Raw genomic sequence first — 17,298 nt, 5'->3', positions numbered from 1 at the left:
ACTCTCAACCTGCCGCAGGTACCTGACTTGCTCCTCAATCCGGTGCTCCGGGCAAGAGAACAGATCGCGTGGCAAAGTTTTAAGTCCCTGTATAGCATGCGGGCCTAGAACTGACTGAGGAGAGATAACTCTCAGTTTGCGCAGCAGCGACGAAGAGTTCGGGAGGTGCTTCTGCAAGTCGGACGAGCAAGCTTTAATAAAAGCAAAGCATCGCCGTTTCAACGACTGCTGTTCCTCGGTGCTGAGGTTCATTGCACGGACGTAGTCAAGAAAACTGCTGCCTAAGTCGGCGTCGTCCAGGCCCAGGTAGATGGATTCCAGGTTTGTTAGATCCAGATCGCAAAGGCTGCAGTCGTCATGCTCTCGTAGCACACACGGCTTCAGGATCCTGGACAGAAGCCGCTTGAAAAGTCTATGCAGCTCTTCGAAGATTCCCAATGGATCAACGTCTTCCCCTTGAAAGAGCTTGTTTACTCTTCTCAAATCAGCAAGGATCGGTTCCAGAAACAGAAAGTATGCATAGTTCTTCTCATCTACATACATTTCCTTAAGAAGGCGGACAGTGTAGGTTTTTTCTGAAACACCTAAAAAGTGTGTCTTGAGAGGGCCATATTGTGACAGAATGCGTTCAATGCAGTCTGCTATCGCCAACCATCTTGTGCCTGAAGGGGAAAGGATCTTTAGGGGCTCAACCCTCTCTTGGTCTGCACTGCTCTCACAGTAGAGACTCCTATAGGCGCTTTGCCTCGTGCTGCTGTGAGCAAAGTAGTTGTGAGTTTCTTTAACCATGAATTCAAGGCTTGCTGGCATTGCCTCCATCGCCTTTGACGCGACAAGGTCCAGAGAATGGCAAGCACACTTTACAAGTGTAATCGATGGGTTGTCGTCCTTCAGTTTCCTCCACAAAGAATTGTTGCGGCCGCACATCGCGTTTGCCCCGTCAGTAGCTAAACCAACGCAGTCGCTTAGCTTGAGTGAATTCTCGCGAAGGATTGCTTGCACTGCGTCATATATGGTATCCGCTTTTCCGTCCTTTGCTTCCTTCAAATCAAGAAAAGTGGTAGTGATTCTGCTCGCTATATCGCTGCAAAAGCGAACTGAAATGCACACAACCTTTTTCGCTGAAACGTCGGTTGACTCGTCCACCAAAAGGGAGTAAGGCTTCCCTGCAATGTCGTCCTTCCAGAAAAATATGGCGCGATAACCTTTGTTATCAGCGCTGTGCACTTGGTTCTTTGCATTACGAGGTTACATCGCAGCTCACCCCTGAGAAGTTTGGTAAGCTCATCCACACAATTGATGGGCATATGGCAAGCGGTGAATATAGCAATCTTGAGAGCGCACCTTTTTTCGTCTGCATCAGCCGTCAAGGCCGGCGCGATCGCACCCTGCAGCCTTTGCTGGTAACTTGGTGCCACTGCTTCCCTGTCTCAGCATGCTTTGCGAGATCTGCGTAGTGGGCTCTCATGTCACAGTTGCAAAGCTTGCACCTTTGCAGATGTGTCGCTGCCCTGAACAGGCGCGATCCAATCTGAAACACATTAACAAAGACGCATGTGAGACTAGCGCGCGCAACATGTCACCATTTGAAAACTATAGGAAGTGTGGTAATCATACTAATCATTTCGAAGACATTCTTACCTTTCAGTTTCGGGTCGTCCATCCACTGTTTCCGGAATACCCGGCGGGCACTTGCGTGTTTCCCCATAGCGAAACCTAAGCGCACCGTTCTTTCGCACCCGCTGGACCACAGTCACTTTTCTCCGGACTTTTCTTCCTCGGTGTTCCCGCCAAAAATCGCGTGTGTCATGTACATATGCCTACTGGCGCCTCTTTCCGCTTCGTATAGCAACCAATTCTATTTTTAAAGTGCATGTAACATGTCGGTAAAACTCAGTAGTATACGAATTATTAGCGAAAAAAGTCGCCAAAAAGTAGCCAAGTCGCCAACTTCAAATTTTTGTCGCCAGACGCCTCTAAAAGTAGCCAATTTGGCGAGAAATCGCCAAACCTGGCAACCCTGCCGGGCGCTTCGGCCACTGCTAACCTTGCTTCCCTCGCCCTCTCTCGCACTGCTGATGACGATGACTGTACGGATGGCCTACGCTACATTCTTCTTTTCCAACTTTACAGTAGCGCCGCTCTTGGTGGGCCGTGGAACTAGGTCGAATTAAAGGGACACTGAGGAGAACTCTATTAATTTTTTTTTGTTAGCAAAATCTGACAGTTCACCATTGTTGCCGCTTGTCCGGGCGCGAAAGATGCATTTATTTCAAAGAAATTTGGATTCGAAGTTGAAAAAGTTTTTCCCGCCCCTCTGATTCAAACTCAGGAAACTCATATGACGCCACGGCAACTCTTATGACGTCACAGAACGGAGTGACGTGAGTCGTGACGTAAACGCAGACTCCCTGATTTCTGACGGCTAGCGGTGCTGTGCGCAACCTTCCTTTGCAAGCCTCAGAGATTTGTGACTTCCATGAAGTAAGAAAAATTCCTCCAAGGTGGCGCCTCTTGTCCAAGGAAGTCATCACGCTTGTACTTGCGAGATTGGCCTATGGCGGCGATACCTGTATTTTGGTTCTTGCTATTTTCTACATTACAAGAGCTTTGTTTTCAGGAAGAGTGGCGTTTTTGTGATCAGGAGCTGCTATTCTATGGATACAAGCCAAGTTCAATTTCTCCTCAGTGTCCCTTTAACCGATGGGCGGTAAAATTTGTCCGAATTAACGAGAGTTTTGCCCCATAGACTCCTATATATAATTGTAGGGACCATGCGTGCAGGTTGAATTATCCGATTGTCCGAATTAACGGGGGTCGAATTAACGAGCTTTCACTGTAGTCGGCAATGTGCTACCTGACCAACTGCTTTGGCAAAGTCCAAAAAGATGCAGTCAATTTGTACGTTACTGTTCATGTTGAAATGTAGGTCGGTAGTAAACTCAAATAACTGTGTCTCACAGGAAAAGCCTTTTCTGAAACCATGCTGCTTAGGGAAAAAAAAAATGTTTAGATTCCAGGTGATTGTAGATGTGTGATGTGAAAATGTGTTCAAGCATCTTGCAACAGATGCAGGTAAGTGAGATGGGGGGTAGTTTTCGTGCGAGTGTTTGTTGCCACTTTTGAAAATCGGTACAGCCTTTCCTATTTTCTAATCGGAGGGGAGCTCACCTGTAGATATTGACTGCTTAAAGATATGAAGTAAGATGATGCTGGGGACAGAAATGGTATTTTTAGTATTTTTAATTAATTTCATCAATACCACAGGAAGAGACTTTAAGGTTATTTATCAGGTGTACTATGCCATCAAGTGTAATGTCAACTGGTGCCATGTAGGGCAAACTAGAATCTGGTACAGACGGAATGTTAGAATTATCTTCTTCGGTGAAAACAGATGCCAAAAACGAGTTAAATGCTTTAGGACAGTCAGCATCGGAGTTGGGGGTGTTGTTAACGTCATGTATTGAGATATCATTACTGATGCTATTCTGACGTATTGTTTTCCAGAACTTGCTTGGATTATTCTCAAGTAGCGTAGGAAGGTCTTTTGAAAAATATTTATTTTTTGCATCACAAAGGGCAGAACATTACAGTTTAGGTAGGTTTTATATTTACCCCACGCACATGGCGTACATTCGTGGTTTACATTTTTGTACAATCGTTTTTTCTTATTTCTCATGCATTGATGGTTTCTTGTAAACCAAGGGTTAGATTTATCATTTGATAGCGTGATAAGTGGGACATGTTTGGCTACAAGTTCTGGGAGCTTGTCTCTAAAAAGAATCCAGTTATCTTCTACTGGCCTGTCTTGAAAAGAGGGCATGAGGATATTATCAAAAAACACTTTAAGTTCATCATTTATTCGACTCTAATCTCCTCTGTTATAGTCGCGAATATTTTTCCTCGTGATGCCAGTGAATGGAAGTGGAATGTTAATTGTCAGTTGAAGTAAATTATGGTCGCTCAAACCATCTAAGTAATTTATGTCACGCACCGTGTCAGGGGCTGTTGTAAAGATGAGGTCTAATGTATTGAGACCACGGGTGGGTTGGGTAACTAGTTGAAATAGGTTGAAATCTAAAGTCAAATTTATGGAGTTTGTTGAAGCAGTACAAGGGGATGAGAGCTTTCACCCAGTTGATCTGTGGAAAATTAAAGTCTCCGAGTAGATAAGTTACATCAGCCTGGAACAGCTCAAATGCCCTTATAAGGCTTGCACGTAGTTTATCTGAAAATGAGTCATTGGAGTTCGGTGCGCGATAACAGTTGCCTATCAAAAGTTTGATGGAGGAAATAATACAAGCTGCCCAAATGATCTCAAGATCGGAATTGGTATTGATAGCAAATGATGCGAGCGATTTTTTTATGCCTATGAGTACACCTCTGCCTCACTTATGAATGCGATCACGCCTGTATATATTATATGAGTTGGGACCAGAAAGAACTTCGCAGTCCTTGATATCGGGATGATGTCGATGAAAGCTATAATATCGGAGTCACTGTCTTCGAGAAAAGATGAGGCATAAGCGCTCTTGGATAAGATACTCCGGATATTAGTAAATGATACTGATAAAGGGGAAGATATGACAGGTTTAGTTTTTTGTGTATGTGCGTAGTATTGTTTCGTATGAGCTATTGATCTAACTGCACGACAGCATCAGTAGTGACATTGTAGATGTACTTTTTTGAGCCCATGTGCAGTTTATCAACTGATAACTTATACTTCAATTTATGCTGTTTTGCAAACTTGATCAGCTTGATCGAATTGGCATATTAAGTTGACAAAAGCGTTGGATAATATAACCATATTGAAAGCATTTGATGGGTGACTACTGATACTCATGTCAATGTTGAGATCTCCACCAGCTATTAAAAATTCGGAGTTATGATTTTGAACCACAAATACGAAAAATTGGTCGTAGAACTGTAGAAAGGCAGACGTATCTCCAGTTGGTGGTTGATAAGACACGGAAAATACACGCTTATCAGTGCACAGTGCAAATAATTCATATTCTGGTAAAACTGCAATATAAGAGTCAAGGATTTGACATAAAGACATCACCCATAATCAACATCACTACTCCGTCCCCTCAAGATTGCGACCTGTTTAAATAGTAGGTACAGTCGACGACCAATTTTTCGGACTCTCTAGAGACCACGAAAACGACAGTAAAATCAGACAGTCTGGAAAATCACGAACTTATTACCAATATGCCGGAGGACGGATTCAGTTGCATTGCGCACATTCTAAAGGTCCTCATGACAATTTCGCCGCGCAACTTGCACGGACGACGGGTAGCGACCGCTTTCACGAGCTTGGCCTGGCTGTGCTGCTGTCGGCATGTCGCCGATGAATGCACGGGTTGGAAAAAAGTCTAAACGGGAAAGCAAACATGCCGCTGTGGGAACTGCGCTGCGCCCGCAGTACGATGGGCCCGGAACGAGAACGCGAAGATGGCGAAACAATAAGAATTGAGAAACGGCCAAAGCAAGCGGTCTGTCGGCGTTGGCCTTCGTCATTAGGCCTAGAGGCTAGAGCTAAAATCAGCATCGTATCCGGCGATATGTACTCTGCAATGGCTTGTGTATAATGAGACGCGTCTTGCCTGTCATCGAAACGCTAGTTGTTTACGGCTTTACGATAGAAAAGTCAGGGTGCGGTGCGTTTTTCTGCAGGCACACTGACCTTGCTTTGAAATGCACCACCATTTCCTCCTGCGCTCGCCGTCTCCGTGAAGCCGTGCGCCTTCCACGCAGTTCCCTGCTACCTCTTCCCGTATTCGAGACAAAAGACTCGGCACAGATGAGTTCCATGAACTCTGACTACTGTTCAGGTTCATGCGGCAGAAGACATTCACGAACAGTACAAATTCGAAACCGTGCGGGCGCAATGTGCCGACTCATGCAGAATTTCATCATCACAAGTTAAAAGGCTCCCTTCAAGCTTAAATTTTGTTTTTTTGATCAAGTTTTCGATCTCTCCTGCAGTTTGAATTAATGAGGTTCCACTGTACATATTATATGACGGCTTGGGTATTGGCGGCGAGTGGAAACGAAGCCTGAAAAATCGAGCAGTCAGTTGCGGTGCATCCAAAATTTCAGGTGCTCTTTTACATTGGCTCTATGGGCCATGTCGGGGTGTTGTGAAAAAATCCGAATAATCGAGCATGTCCAAAAAATCAGGCATCCAAATTTTTGGTCGTCGACAGTATTATAATTAGGGAACTTAAAAACATCAGTTAGATTATAATACAGATGATTGATGTGCGCAAAACATTAGACGAACCACGTACAGCGGAGAAACATTAGGACTGGCGCAACACTAACGACATTTTATTCTTCTCAAACCAACGCATATATATACATTTTTCCACATCTGCTCATATGAACAAAAAAAAATTCCAGTCATGTGAGATTACTTGCGTTTCTCCCATGTACGTGGTTTGTCTAATGTTTTGCGCACATCGATCATCTTTATTATCATCATGCACCAACTAGGCCCAACAGAAGTGTTATTGAAATCGCTTTGATTAGTGCTTCATGTTTGAGTTAGCATGATACCTGAAAATTGAAAACCCAGTGAACAGGTTTTCCAAGCACAACTCCTTGTTTCTCACAGATTGCATATTTAGGTGGATACATTTTAGGCAGCCGTGGGAAATACTACTGCAATTTCATCTCCACTTCATCATGCATCCTTCAATTTTTGCAACCCAGAAAATATGTGCCTGTACTGTTGATGTAGCTGCTCTCCTGTGTAATGACTTTGTTGGGAATTGGTAGCGTGTCCCCGACTTTCCATCCCCAACTTTCTGAAGGGGAACACTATCGTTGGAACAAGAGAAGAGAACAAAGAGATCAAACAAAACAAAATGAAGCCGTATTTATAATTTAAAGGAAAGGAGCCAATAAGAAAGGAAGACACCAAGAAAACACATGCTCAACAGGCATACAACACTACAGAATAAAGGAAAGTGTTCACCAGGTACTGTGTCCCGGGTGAAGTGGATGTCTTGCAGACAGGGCAGATGCGGGTGGTTGTAGTGCTCACAAAACGCCGGAGGCTTAAAGCAGGCTATCCAAGAGTGCCTTTCGGCAGCACGGCTGCCACCTCCACACTTGCAAAGAACGCAGGAGGCTTGCGTCGGAGATCCAAGGGAGGTCCACGGCAGCACGGACTGACCGTCCGACGGCTGGATAAGCCCCCCATGTCAAGCCAACAGAAAAATCATGAAATGCCGTTAGTAAAGAGTTCCACTGGAGTGGTGTATTCTATTCCGATCCATGTCACATGGAAAGATTTACATAATGAAACTAGACGTAGCGTCAATGACCTATTGGGAGAGCATGCTCGAAATCGAACTAACCTAGATGACAAGTAAGCATTTAGCTGTGTGCATCAGTAAGTGTAAGGGGTGTGCAGCCCCATTTGAAGAGAGAAAGATCCTTGGCAAGAGTAGACACAACACAGCACAGATTATGATATTTATTCATGTAATGAACCCATCCACCACTTTTGTCAGTTGGAATTTACTTTCTTTTTCAACCTCGCAATTTTGAAAAACTACAGATAAGTCAGCTTCTACAAAACGTGGTAAATTTTTGCTGGAGGATATTCGTGAAGCGGCGTTCCTATAACATCACAGGTACCTGCAACTTTATTAAAGCCCCTTTAATTAAAGTAACGTGAATAAAACATTGCCTAGCTTGAAACAGAGTTTGCTGCCTGTGTGCTCAACTCTGTCGCTCTCTCCACACGGCAGGTGCCCAATGATGCATCTTACGTGTACAGTGGCTATGCTCCCCTGAGTGTGCGGCTGGCCCAGTTCCTTGCGCAGCCCGGCTGGCGGGCCATCTCGGAGGCCCTGGCCCTGCTGCCGGGACCAGCGCTCACTGACCTGCACCAGGCACGCCCCACGGCTGCCGGAGGACGCAGGCCCCGACGTGAGTACGCCGGAAGGTAGTGCAATGTACTGGGTGCAAACCGACCACCGGAGCAGTTAAATTAGTCACTGCAGCAAGAGGTTGCTCTGGAAGAGCAGCCTGGGTCACACAGGCCCCACCGGTGGCGCGATCATCGCTTAACTGCGGCAGCACTGCGCCAGGAGTGGTATGAGGTCTGTGAATGTAATGTAAATTCTACTGTTATATGTGGCAACGATTTCAATACTGGTACATCTTCCCACACTCCTCTCTTGCGTGAAATGACCTTGCTGTATGAAACACATTCGTTCAGACATGTTGTTACATTGCTTACCCGAATTAGTGCCACATCGTCAATGTTGGTTGATTTTTTTCTGGTTAGTTCGAACATGGCAAACGTGAAATCTGGAGTAGCAGCCTGTGACCTGAGCAGCCATCTGCCTATGTACCTTGCCATTTTACGACAATGCAAAGAGATGAGACCTACTTGTAAAAATTTGAACTGAGTGTGCTAACTGTATGTGCACTAAAATTTTTGCACACAGAGGGACTACGACTCTTAAGCAGTATAAAAAATACTTCAATGGTTTAAATAAAGATTTAAGGCATGTGAGGAATAAGAACATATCATTACGTGGCCCGAAGTGTAGGCAGGCACAAGGATGACCGGTGCACAGGTTACAGATCACAGCGAGCGGATAGTGCACACTCACGGCGTCTTTACGGGGGTTATCCATTGCACGGCCCCTTGGGCACCGTCTCGGTGTACACCAGGGCAGTGAAGGGGACTACGAGACGTAAGGTTTGAGCCGAGAAATGTGCACAACATCAGTCTGATGCTGATAGGACGTGGCACCGGGTAAGGCCGGAGCTATCTCGTAGGTGACTGCGGTGACTTGGCGCAGGGCACGGTACGGGCCGATATAGCAGGAGAGAAGTTTTTTCAGAGAGCCCCACGTGGCGTGATGGTGACCGGAGCAGGACGAGGGAGCCAAGGGAGAAGGAGTCCATACGGTGACGGCGGTTATAGAATTCCTGCTGAGAGGTCTGGGAAGTGATAGCTGGCGGGCGTGGTCAGCGCGAGCAATGGCGTCGTGGGCGTATGCAGATGGCGGAGCAGTAGAAGTGAGAAGCAGCGTGTCCCAGGGGCTTGCAGCTGTACAAAAGATAAAAAGGGGAGTAACCAGCAGTGTCATGGGGAGGAGTTGTAGGCGAAGGTCACATAGGGTAGAGCGATATCCCAGTCACGATGGAGAAACGTACATAGCCAGCATATCTGTGTGAGTGCGGTTGAGGTGTCCTATGAGGCCGTTAGTCTGCGGGTGGTAGACGGTGGTGAGCATATGTTTTGTAGAGCACAACCGAAGAGTGTCACCGACAACTCTGGAGAGAAAGCATCGGCCTCGGTCGGTAAGAAGTTGACGGGGAGCACCATGATGTAGGATGAGGTCGGTCGAAAGAAAGTCGGCAACATCAGTAGCAGTACTGGTGGGGAGTGCCCGCGTGATCGTATAACGAGTATCTTAGTCTGTGGCAACAGCTACCCATCTGTTTTCCCGAGGTGGATTCCAGAAATGGTACCAAAAGGTCTAAGCCGATGCGATGGAATGGTTCAGGTGGGACGTCAATGGGCTGAAGCAGACCGGCTGAGAGAGTGGTGGATCGTTTCTGGCGCTGACACTCGTCGCAGGCAGCATCATAGCGGCGTACACAGCGGTAGAGGCGGGGCCAGAAGAATCGACGACGCACGCGGTCTTAAATACGGGAGACACCCAAGTGGCCAGCAGTGGGGAGATCACGCAGCTCTTGGAGGACAGCAGTGCGAATGTGCTGGGGACAACGAGGAGGAGGTCTGGGCCAGCTTGGGGGTAGGGGGGGGGGGGGGGTAGGTGGGGATCGGAGTGAAATTCTTATTTTTGTAGCAGAGCAATGAAATTTGGCACGGTTATTGGGAAGTGTGCTGAATGACTAAATACAAAGTTTCATTGATATACCTTGAGTAATTTTGACATTACAAATTTGCAGAAAGCCTGGCGTGACAAAAAAAGTGGTAGAAGCCCATAGTTGCTTTTATATTTTACCCAAATGAATAATTCATGCAGCGACATTCTCCAAATATCTTTATCGCCCTTATTTTTTTTTACACAGGACATTATATCCATGTTTGAAAAATGCGGCGTTATCAACATGCCAATTTAGCTAAACAGTAAAAAAACTGAGGTAGTTATGAAAAATAAAGGAATGTCACTGCATAGAGAATTTACTAAGAAATACAGTGCAACAAACCCCATGCAAATCCCACAAGGCGTAGTTGTTCTATGCTTTCTACAAGCAGGACAGTCGGCTCAAAACTCACTTCTGAGAAAACTGGCTCTAAAGTTTTTCAAGCACTGCAGATTTATTAGAAAGCACCAGAGCTGTAATATTTTGCATCATTGCTGTCGGGCATCTTCTTGCACCGTTGCCTCTTTGTTTGGTGGGCTTTGGACGCCTTCTTTAGGTGTTGTTGGTAGGGGTGTGCGAATATCGAAATTTTCGAATGCGAATCGAATACGAATATGAAGAAAAAATGGCTTCGAATATCTGGTCAGCACAAAAAATAAATTCAGAAAAGATAAACAGGCAAAAAAATTGTTGCTCATATTTTTTTCAAAATAGTGTATGGCGCCTTTGCAACTGAAATAAACAAAACTAGACTGCCTGAGCACCGTATAAAAAAAACATGATGTGCGCAAAAATGTATACTACTTAACTGAACTGTATAACAGTATCCAACCTGTAATGTGGTCAGGCAAAATGCAATCCATAACATGACAAGACTGAAAACAAAAATAACATGATGGCTAGTAAAACCTCATTAATTCGGAGTTCAAAGAACGGACAGAAATGCCCAGGTTATTTGAAAGTCGATTTATAAAATGGCCCGCGGCCCTGTAAAAAAAAATACCGAAAATTCGGTAGTCTTATGAGGCGGCTCTATCGCGCAAACACCGGTAATCCCGTGACGAGCACAGAGTTTCGGCGTGCTGGAGATGGGAACGCGCATTGACGTCGGAATGGCGAGACTGCATCTAAAAAAGAAAAAAAAATGACGAGCGACGTGTCAGTCAGCGTCTGAAAGCGGCGCGGGGCAGAGATTGGACTACTGGATTAGTTGCCATTGCAACGGGCGAGTGGCCAAGCTCAGAAACCAAAACTACGCAGCCATGTTTTTTTTTTTTTGCCTAGTGACAGGGGCCCTCCGAACATTGTCACGCCTGCCGTTAAGCCCATTTAAGAGGTGCATGGGTTACAGTGCACCATGCAATACGCGGGATTTTCACAGGATCGCTTTTGTGACACCTCGACTCGCCCCTTCGGGAGCCTCACGCGAAATTCCGCAAGTATGCTTTCCCGCATAGCGTAGTTGACCAAAACAAGATGGCGGTGGTCATGCTCAAAAAGCTAAGGTGACAGAACGAATGCCATGGATGTGGGCATTAATTAGATAATATTGTAACAGTTGTTACACTGAAAAGGAACTGCAGCGGCTGAACGAGGGCACCAGAGAAACGGACCTACACTTCAGCGTCGTCTACTTCTAGAGGCTGCGATCTCTTTCTTCCTCTACTTCCAATCCTCGTGTCAATATATTACAGAAGGATAGAGAAATAGAAGTGCATTCGCGTTGCAATTGTTAGAAGCGGGTCGTCCCCCATGTTGCTCGCAGCACGTGTTGTATGTAGGAAAGCCCACTTGCGGAATTGCGCACAAGGTCAAACCTAGCGCCATCGGAATGCGATCGGTCCACGCGATAAACGATGGAGAAGAAAGAGAACAGGGCGTTTGTATTGTTTTCCTGGAACTTTAAAATCTATGTTCAGATAATTTGCCCAGATTTTGCGTTTTTGCGACAATCAGATTTACGAAAGTCGGCGCAGTATACGATCGCTGCCGGGTATTCACGAATATCATTTCTCGGATACGAATAAGAACCGAATATGAAACATATTCGATTCCTATTCAAAATTTCGAATATTCGCACACCCCTAGTTCTTGGTCCTTTTCTTGAGCCCTCTCTGGACGGCATGGGCACCATGATGCACACCCAAGGTGGCACACATTGCCAAGTAGGCTCCCTGAATTGTACTTCACGACTGCCTCATTTACTGTCATCTCTGTCGCAAAAAGTGAGGCATGCTCGTCCCTTGACAGTGCTGACCAAACTTCCGTTCAGTTGCGGACGCTGCGTGAAGGGAGTCGTGAACGCTGCATGCCTGCGCTTCTGCCGTCACTGCCGACGACACGAAACGCAGCTCGAGGCGTGCCTGAGTGGTGCTACATTCGGGCGACGATTCGTCCGGTGAATCTTCAGCTATCACACTGTAGCTCGTCGATGGTTGGGGCTGACTCGCAGGCTGCGTGTCCGTGTCGTGCGATGCACCAGAAACAGCACACCATCTCTACCGGTGTCGCCTCCAACGCTGCGATCTTGGCTACCGATTCGCGCGGCCGTACGCAAAGGTGCAAGAGACTTCGTTGGCACGTCTACCGTCGACTGGGTTACCAGCGTCAATGGCACAGGGCGACTGTTGGCTTCGCGTTTAGAGTAACGCGGTGCAAGATAGCGCGGCATGTTTCCATATGTTCAGTTGGGTGCTCCGCTTCTCCCGCTGGCCACCGTATTTTTCTCGCCGTAGGAGGCTTGCGCTTCCGTTTTCCGAAGGCGCGCTTTGTCGAAAATTTCTTTTCAAATGAGCGACGATCCATAACTAACCTGGGAGCTTTCAGAAATCTGAGTTCTACGTGTTAAATGAAGACTCTGGCATGGTTTGCGAAGCAGAAAACAGCGGTCCGCTGTGGTTGCCAGCTTGCCCGCTGCCGTAGTAGCAACCAATGGGGAGGTGCCTTTCAGACCGGCAGCCAGTAGTAGCAACCAATGGGGAGGCGCCTTTCACACCGGCGGCCAATCGGAGGCCTGCTTTCATCGGAGGGCCCGTGTGACCACCCCTGGCATACCCGTGCTTCTTTTGTGTTTGTGCGACTGTTACAAGATGGCAACGACTGAAGAATTCAGAAACAAAATGGCGGAACTTTGAGCTTTCAATCGATACCAAGATGGCGGCGCTCGGTGTCGGGAAAGACAAGATATGCCTCCACGAACTGCAGTGATCTTGCTCGATTTATAACTGTTTTCTCGCCCTGCGCACTGACATTAAATGTTTTCGGGCACTTTTAGTGCTTTCTACGACACAGATTAACACACAGCGCAACGGAACGAGGATGAGAAGAAACACGAAACACAGGACGGGCGCTGACTACCAACTTTTCTTGGTAGTTTTGGAAGTTGGTAGTCAGCGCCCGTCATGTGTTTCGTATTTCTTCTCGTCCTCGTTCCGTTGTGTTGTGTCAATCTGTGTCGTAGAAAGTATGCACCAACTAGCCCACGCCAGAACCCTCTTAGAACTTTTAGTGCGTTTTCAGCGAAACCATTTTAATACAACATAGATCAGCCATTGCAGATACCGAAACGCGTGGTTTCCAAAAATCGATTTTTTCCGAGATTTTCGTGATCTGATCCCCGTGTCCGCCCTCCATCACGGAGCACAAAGCAGCGCTTCGAAAGGTCACATGGGGTGGTGTTGAGGCGGTCAATAATGGAGCGCAGCTCGGCATCGTGTCGCTGTTCTTCGCCCATGTTAGCAAGGGCAGAGAGAGAGCACAAAGCGTCGTCACTGTCAGTGCCAGTATTGTCACACGGGCCAACGGGGTAATGGGAAAGGCAGTCGGCATTGCCGTGCAAACGACCAGACTTGTAGAGTACAGAGTAAAAATGGTACTGCTGCAGGCTCAGTGCCCAACAACCAAGCCGTCCTGTAGGTTCTTTCAGGGAAGAGAGCCAGCAAAACGCATGGTGGTCAGTGACAACTGTAAAGGGGCAGCCGTATAAATATGGCCGGAATAACAGCCCAGACAAGGGCTGAGCACTCACACTCGGTAATTGAGTAATTCCGCTCCGGGACAGAGAGGAGGCGGCTAGCGTAGGCGATGGCACGGTGCTGTCCGGATTTACTCTTAGAGAGGATAGCGTCGATGCCATAACCACTGGCGTCAGTGCGAACTTCAGTGGGAGCGGTCACATCGAAGTGTGCCAGAACTGGCATGGTAGTAAGGCTCAATATCAGGTTGGAATATGGTTGTGCTGGGTCGGATCCTCAGATGAAGGTGGCATCTTTTTTCAGGAAATCAGTGAGGGGGCGAGCGATGTCAGCGAAGCCTTCAACGAAGCTACGAAAGTAGGGGCACAGCCCTAAGAAGCTTCGGACATCGTTACAAGAACGTGGCTGGGGAAGTCTTTGACGGCTCGTAGCTAAGCAGAGTCAGGGTGCACCCCTGTGTTGTCGACTACATGACCCAAGATGGTGAGCTGACGACATGTGAAACAGCACTTAGACGAGTTGAGCTGCAGGCCAGCATGACAAAAGAGGGAAAGGATCTAGGAAAGGTCAGCGATGTGAGAGGAAAACGTGGGCGAAAAGACAATGACGTCATCGAGATAGCACAGGCAGGTGGACCACTTAAAGCCTTAAATCCGAAAGGCATAACTTTAAATTGATAAAGTTCATCAGGGGTCACAAAGGCGGTCTTCTCATGGTCCTGGTCACCTACAGCAATTTGCCAGTAGCCGGAGCGAAGATCTATGGATGAGAAGAATTTGGCACCATGGAGGCAGTCAAGTGCGTCATCGATACGTGGCAGGAAGTACAAGTCCTTTTTAGTGATTTTATTCAAGTGGCGATAATCAGTGCAAAAATGCCAGGAGCTATCCTTTTTCTTGACAAGTACGACGGGTGAGATTACACAGAGCTTATTTACCGAATTGACATAATGAACCCGATTGACATAATGCATTAAACCTTGTCCTATGATCAACACGTTTAATGCATTATGTCAATCAGGTTCGCCAGGCTCACACTGATTCTTCGTAAAATGCGTGCCGTTGCGTGGGGAGAAGGTGCATAAACTGAATTACGCCATACAATTCATTAATGCGGATGGAAGTGAAAATGCTACTCTAGTAGGATACAACTTAAAACAGCATCCTGCGGCATCCTGTGTCACTCTACTTGACCAATGAGAACAGTAACAGAAATCGGCATTTCAGTTTTTGTCTCTATCAAACAAGCCAGGGGCATTTATGACGGAAGACAGCAGTCACCGAAACCAAGGAGCTTAGGGGATGTCTTTTTTTTTCTAATTTCTAATTTATCAGTGGGAGATTAATAAAAGCAGAAGAAAAAACAACTACATGCCGGTGGTGGGATCTGAACCCACCAGTGACTTCCGAATTTCGTGTCCAGCCGTCACCAGCTAAGCTACGTTGACGGCTGTCCAATCTTCGGCTTTCGGGGGTATCTGTGTGTAGTGCGACTGCTTGGCACTTCAACCTTGAACTGATGATCGCTGCGAGAGGAAATATATGAAAGCGGCAGAAGTAGCGAGTCTCTGAGATGAGGGTTATAGTGGTAGATTTTGTGAAACCGACATAAACGCGCAATTCTTTGATGAATGGAAAGATCGGGAAGGCTTAGATTAGTCTTCATTGCAGTTACGCTGGCAGTTTGATTATAGTTAGAAAAAATTTAATGCGCAGCCCGGTTTTGGATGGATTCGACCTTCACAATTAGTGAGGTAAGGTGAGGGTCCCATACTGACGATGCATATTCTAGCTTTGGTCTGACTAATGTTTTGTAAAGTAAAGGTTTCAAGTTAGTGGGTGCCATAGAAAAATTTCGACGTAAGTAACCAAGCGTACGATTAGCCTTACTTGTTATGTAGTCCACGTGTGCTTGTCAGGAAAGGTTACTGCAGAAATGAATTCCAAGGTATTTTTGAGATGAAACCTTTGTTAATGAATTATCATTGAGTAAATAATCACAAGAAACCTCATTAAATGCATGACGGGAAATTCTCATGAACTTGCACTTAGCAACGTTAAGCTTCATTAGCCAAGTGGTACACTAAGGAATCTGATCAAGGTTGGATTGGAGGGTAAGGCGATCAGCAGAGCTTTTAATTTGACAGTGAATAGCGCAATCATCAGCAAAAAGTTTTATGTAGGAAAAGATCCTATTAGGCAAGTCCTTAATATAGATAAGAAATAGCAATGGTCCCAGCACTGATCCCTGTGGAACACTAGAGTCCACACTGCAAGAATCAGAGCTATGGCCGTTAACAGTTACAAATTGTGTGCGGTTAGGCAAGAAGCATTCAATCCATCTTAAAACGTTAGGATCAAGGTTAAGCTTACTTAATTTCAGAAGCAGTAATCTGTGGCAAACCGTATCAAAAGCCTTGGCGAAATCAATGAATATGCAGTCAATGAGTGAAGAGTCAAGGGCAGAAAACAAGTTGTTTGTGAAGGTTAAGAGCTGAGTGTCACAAGAATAGTGCTTTAGAAAACCGTGCTGTTGAACACTGAAAAACGAGTTAGTTTCAAGGAAAGTTTTAATGACTATAAATAACATGCTGCAATAGTTTGCGAGGAATGCTTGTTAATGAGATGGGTCTTTAATTGGTAGGGGAATTAACATCACCTGACTTGAAAATAGGAACACCACCTTCCCCACTTTTCAGTCCGGAATTTCGCCAGTTGATGTGTTATGACCATTCGAGGTTATGCCTGTAGAGGAAGGCTTGTGTGGATGCATCGCTGCCTGCACCCCCCCCCCCCCCCCCCCCCCCCCCCCATCCCCATGCAGGTGGGTCAGTGAGCTCCCTGCAGTCGTCGAGTGGGGAGGAGCCCAAGGTGACTCTGGTCTTCTTCCTGGGCGGCTGCACGTATGCGGAGATCTCGGCACTGCGTTTCCTCTCGCAGCAGGACGACGGTGGGTGATCCTTCTCACTTAGTGCATGCTGCAGTTATGGCAACAGCTGCACAATGCTTCATGTGCTCTGCTCTTGAAGGGATCCCTTTTCCACCGATATTTCTGGCCTCAGTGATAACTGTGACAATTACCAAACATCTGTTTTTCAGGCTGGGGTTTTCAGTGGCCGTTTTCACAATGTCTGCTTGATCCCTGTGGCCCTCCTCCTAGTGATAGAAAAGAGAAATGTGGTTACTTTTCAGTGGTCATCATCATCATCAGCCTGACTATGCCCACTGCAGGCAAAGGCCTCTCTTGCATCTCGTCAATTAACCCTGTCCTGTGCCAGCCACAGCTACCTTATCCCCGCAAGCTTCCTAATACCATCCGTCCACCTAACTTTCTGCCGCCCCCCCCCCCCCCCCCCCCCCTACACTTGCCCTCTCTGATTAATCATAGGCTCGCCTCACCCAATAAGGTTCTAGCGTTAAATGTTGTCAGGTTCAGTTTCTAATGGCGGCCTTTCTAG

The 17,298-nt window shown here is 46.6% G+C and overlaps 1 protein-coding gene across 4 annotated transcripts in view; it reads left to right on the top strand.

Annotated features, from left to right (window-relative positions):
• The window catches only part of car (vacuolar protein sorting-associated protein 33A), a gene marked incomplete at its 3' end in the record, with an annotated part of 181,399 nt that extends 164,609 nt beyond the window's left edge, over positions 1-16,790 (top strand). For all 4 annotated transcript variants that reach the window (XM_077655788.1, XM_077655785.1, XM_077655786.1 and 1 more), the window contains 2 exon segments: positions 7,764-7,944; positions 16,665-16,790. In XM_077655788.1, coding sequence (XP_077511914.1) covers positions 7,764-7,944; positions 16,665-16,790 — 307 coding nt within the window.
• Positions 16,791-17,298: the final 508 nt, after the last annotated feature.

Source organism: Amblyomma americanum, chromosome 2 (assembly GCF_052857255.1).
Source record: "Amblyomma americanum isolate KBUSLIRL-KWMA chromosome 2, ASM5285725v1, whole genome shotgun sequence".
Lineage (NCBI taxonomy): Eukaryota > Metazoa > Arthropoda > Arachnida > Ixodida > Ixodidae > Amblyomma > Amblyomma americanum.
The sequence above is the reverse complement of the archived record's forward strand: the minus strand, read 5'-3'. Positions and strand labels throughout refer to the sequence as shown.